Below are 4606 nucleotides of genomic sequence, written 5' to 3' on the forward strand. Positions count from 1 at the left end.
GAATCTCACCAAAATTATTTTGGCTAATGTCAAGATTAATCAGTTTGGGTAGACGAGTTACAGAATTTGCAGTCTTTTTTAGAGATTGTAGAGAGTTTTGACTTAGATTTAAAGTTTGCAATGAAGGCCAAGCATCTTCACAGATTGTCTCATCCAAGCGAATATTTACAAGCAAATTATCATTAAAGTCTAGATATAGAAGTGACGAAAAATGTCTTGCAAGGTTGCATGGTACCATGAAAACTCTGGAGCTTGCAATGGTGAGTCTTTTCAGGTTTTTTATTTGCGACCCCATACCATCCAGGTCAAAAAACAAGTGAAAATTTGGAATAATTATATTTATTATTGATACTGTTTCAACAAAACTTTGCCCACTGCTTGCAATTTCTCTAGTATTCCATTCTCCTTTCCCCTCAAGCACACAATCAATTGCCTCTAACTCTTGCAAAGATGTGATTTCCTTCAGTAATACTAGTATTCTGCTAATATACTGATCTGTGAATGAAGCATCTTTAAATGTAAGTTTTTGTATCCTAAAAGGAAGTGTAGAGTTCTGTACCAAGCTTTTTTTTTCAATCTCTAATTTGATTTCTCTCACCTCTAACCAAATGACAGAGTGCAGAATGTCCCTGACAATTGCTGAGAATGTATTAGAATTTTTTAGGTTTAAGATCATGTGATTTATCTTCTTAATTGGTTTCAAACTTCCTGGCTCATATTGACTGAGATTGCCACCATCAATCCACAACTTGTCAAGAACTCCAATGCCCTCAAAGTTGCCTTGTCTTATGGTGGAGAACTGTGGGTTGCCCAGGTGGAGAGAGCTCAGGTTCCTCAGGTTAGAAAAGGGGGAGCTTTCCCCCAGGTCTCTGTAGGTGTTCCCTTGAAGGTGGAGGTGCTGGAGAGAAAAAAGGTGCCCAAACCACACAGGGGACAAGTGAGCCAAGCTGTTATTTGATAAGTCCAAGAGCTCTAGTTTCCCAAGGGAGTGAAATGAGTTCTCGTCTATTGAGCTGATTTCATTGGACTGCAGCAGCAGGGCTCTCAGGTTCACAGCCTGCTGCAGATCCTGGGATCGGATGGCCTTTATCCTGTTGTAGGCCAGGTTTAACACTGTGATTTTGCCCGTGAGCCCTGGGGGAATGAAGTCTAAACCCATGGAAGAGCAGTTGCAAAGCTGAGTGGCACTGCATGAAGGACAAGCCTGCTTCAGCACTTGCTGTTCGGAGAGGTTTACAGCTAAAACCACGTAGATGCTCCACATTCGCCAGGTGTGTGTAGTTCTTGATTTATGTTTTGTTTGGTTGAACATTTTGCTGTAGGAGACAGAGAGGAGAGAAGGTAGTATTGGGTTTTAGTTTTGAACAGTAACTGAAAACAATGGAAAACCCATGCAATTTTATTAGGAATTTCAGATTCAAATTCTTTCTTGTAAGAGTTATTCTGTGACATTAGTCTTCTGCTCCTACTTCAGCTGCTCAGTGCTGCAAACATGGAGTGCTACTCATCTCTGGAGTACAGCCATATCATGTCTCAACCTTCAAAAAGGAACATGCTCAACATCCTGCTTTTTCATACGTGCATTGGCTATGGATCTCAACTCTTACATCTCTCTCATTATGCCTCCTCTCAGCAACGAAGCTATGTCTGGATGTTTCAACCCTAAACAGGGGAAGATGGTTAGATCATCTGTGCTCTGGACAAAGGGATCGAGTGCACCCTCATCAAATTTGCAGATGACACCTAGTTGGGCAGGAGTGTTGATGTGCTTGAGGGTAGGAAGGCTCTACAGAGGGATCTGGACAGGCTGGAGAGATGGGCCAAGGCCAGCTGTATGAGGTTCAACAAGGCTGAGTGCTGGGTCCTGCACTTGGGTCACAACAACCTGAAGAAATACTACAGGCTTGGGGAAGAGTGGTTGGAAAGCTGCCTGGTGGAAAAGGACCTGGGGGTGCTGGTCAACAGCCAACTGAATAGGAGCCAGCAGTGTGCCCAGGTGGCCAAGAAGGCCAATGGCATCCTGGCCTGTATCAGAAACAGTGTGACCAGCAGGACTAGGTAGGTGATTGTCCCCCTGTACCCTCTGCACTGGTGAGGCTGCACCTTGAGTACTGTGTTCAGTTTTGGGCCCCTCACCACAAGAAGGACATTGAGGTGCTGGAGAGCATCCAAAGAAGAGCAACAAAGCTGATGAAGAGTCTGGACCACAAGTCTTACGAGGAGTGGCTGAGGGAACTGGGGTTAACCTGGAGAAAAGGAGGCTGAGGGGAGACCTTATCGCTCTCTACAACTACCTGAAAGGAGGTGGTAGTGAGGTGGGTCTTGGTCTCTTCTCCCAAGTAACAAGCAGTAGAACAAGAGGAAATGTTCTCAAGTTGCTCTAGGGAGGTTTAGACTGGATATTAGGAAAAATTTCTTCACCAAAATTGTCAAGCACTGGAACAGGCTGCCCAGGGCAGTGGTGGAGTCACCATCCCTGGAGGTATTTAAGAGTCGTGTAGACATAGTGCTTAGGGACATAGTTTAGTTGAGGACCTGTTAGTGATAGGTTAATGATTGGACTCTTAAAGGATCTTAAAGGTCTTTTCCAATCTAGGCAATTCTGTGATTCTATGCTCTAGTATGGCTACCCATGAGGCAGAAGCCTGAACAGAGTATGACCATCCTCTCAGCCCTTCGAGTGGGCTGTGGTTCTGACACAGCAAACTTTCTCAAAACAGATTTTGGGATCCCCTGCATGGAGTCTCACCAGCCTCAGGGCTTCTAAAAAGCAGAGCTGTGTAGGCTCCTGGCACACCCTTTTGTACACTTTGTGAGCAATTTACATTCCTTACTGGAAAGGCAGAACAAGCTGATATGCAACCAAACAAGTCTATCGCCCTTTTCTGTAAATCAACACTGGTAACAGATGGGAATTAGATGTTACCATCACCCTAAACAGTGGATGTTAGAACAATACTGATTTTAATTTACAGAAGGGTTTCCTGCCACAGATGCCAAAGAACATTTCACCATTGGCTACACCAGAAAATAAGGCACTTATTAAAGCTCACAAGCTGCTATAAACAGCTCCAGTACTGCAGACAAACACTATTCCCAAATCCTGAATATGCAGAGAGTAAATACTTACCTTGTGTACTGCAATGCTGTGTTTCAGTCTCCTTGTGTGCTGACCATGTATTCTGGGATCCAAGTGGTCACTTCATACCTGCAAGTACAACAAAGGTTTGAAACCCTTTGGCAGGTCTGATGCAACGACAGTCCTGGAGTAAGAAAACATTTCAGCTGGTGCTCCTTAAACAAAACTTTCTGTTGACAGTTTTCCAATGTCCTCTAACTACTGAGCCAGTGAAGCATACCAGTTTGCACAGCTTTTCTTTAGTGGCTGCTCCCCTAAGGAAATCATGGCTTCTGAAGAGTTCAGTATTGTCCAGCACGCATGAGACTGCCCTTCAAACTCACATTTTCACCACTTCTATTGCTGCTGCTGACAGGGGACACCAAAATGAGCATAGATCATGTTTGCACTCTCTTCTTCGCAGGCTGAGATTCAGTGATAGGTCTCTCTCCTTTTCTCAGTCATTGCCCATTGCTGGAAAGGCTGATGCAACCATTTTGCGCAAGTCATTATTTCACAATCACTTCCTTCAGCGTTAAGTGCAGAAATAGTTCCTAGGCAGAACTGCATTCACCTCCCTGTATCTCCACTTTTGATGCTTATTACTTGGTACACATTGGGGGGGGTCTTAACTGTACTGAGCAACGGAACATCTCCACACAGCAAAGTTATTTTGCTGTGTAGGTTCTGTAAAATGTTATCTATATATGGATTGATACATACATATTATATTAATATAATTTGTTGTAAAATCAAATTTTTTAGTCAAAGAGAGTACTAGAGAAACACTTAGCATCTTTTCATTTCCTAGGACATCACAGTCATATGTTATCAACAAATAGAAAATGCATAAGAATGGGAAAAGTATTATGTCTGAAAAAGAAGACATAGTTTGAAAGAAAGCATCCCTCTGTAAACATCCATGGGAATTTTGAGAGTGGAGGTTTGATGATATTTATTTTAGCCTGACTGAACGGAAACCTGCAGCTGGTCAAATAGCCAAGCACACTGCATGCAGGAAGGGGAAGAGGGTCTTATCAGCTCTGAAAGGAAAGCCCATTAAATTCAAGCACCAAACCTTCCTACCTTCCTACTGCCATTTTCTTTTTCTTTTTTTTTTTTTCTGTGCACAGAAATTGTCACAGTCTGCTGCTCACTTGCACCAAGAGGTACCTGTCTGGGAGCAGACAGACAGATCGATTCCTGCCAGCTGCTTGGCTACATGTCAGAGGGCCCATGGCAGTATCTCTGTGCCCAAGACTGGCAAAGCCCTGGCAGAAGCCAAACTGCATCTCGTAACAACCTTCAGTCCCACTGCCTTGAAATTAGCATTGGACATTAGGTTAAGAACTTGACACTTTCTTAAAAAATGAATTGAAAGACTGAGATACTTTTTAATTTTCTGTCTGTTACAGAGGATAGATGATAAGCATAACAACATTTTAAAATAGAGACAGAGCAGCTGTGGGACACAGCAGAGAAGGGAAA

General features: G+C 43.2%; 1 protein-coding gene across 1 annotated transcript; it reads right to left on the bottom strand.

The window, feature by feature from the left end:
* Positions 1–4: 4 nt before the first annotated feature.
* LOC104517761 (toll-like receptor 2 type-1) lies at positions 5–1318 on the bottom strand (the record flags this gene model as incomplete). The annotated part of the gene is made up of 1 exon (XM_010167959.2): positions 5–1318. A coding segment is annotated over exon 1 (1308 nt), but the record flags the coding sequence as incomplete, so codon positions are not given.
* Positions 1319–4606: the final 3288 nt, after the last annotated feature.

Source organism: Antrostomus carolinensis, unplaced genomic scaffold, assembly GCF_000700745.2.
Source record: "Antrostomus carolinensis isolate BGI_N321 unplaced genomic scaffold, ASM70074v2 scaffold2725, whole genome shotgun sequence".
NCBI lineage: Eukaryota > Metazoa > Chordata > Aves > Caprimulgiformes > Caprimulgidae > Antrostomus > Antrostomus carolinensis.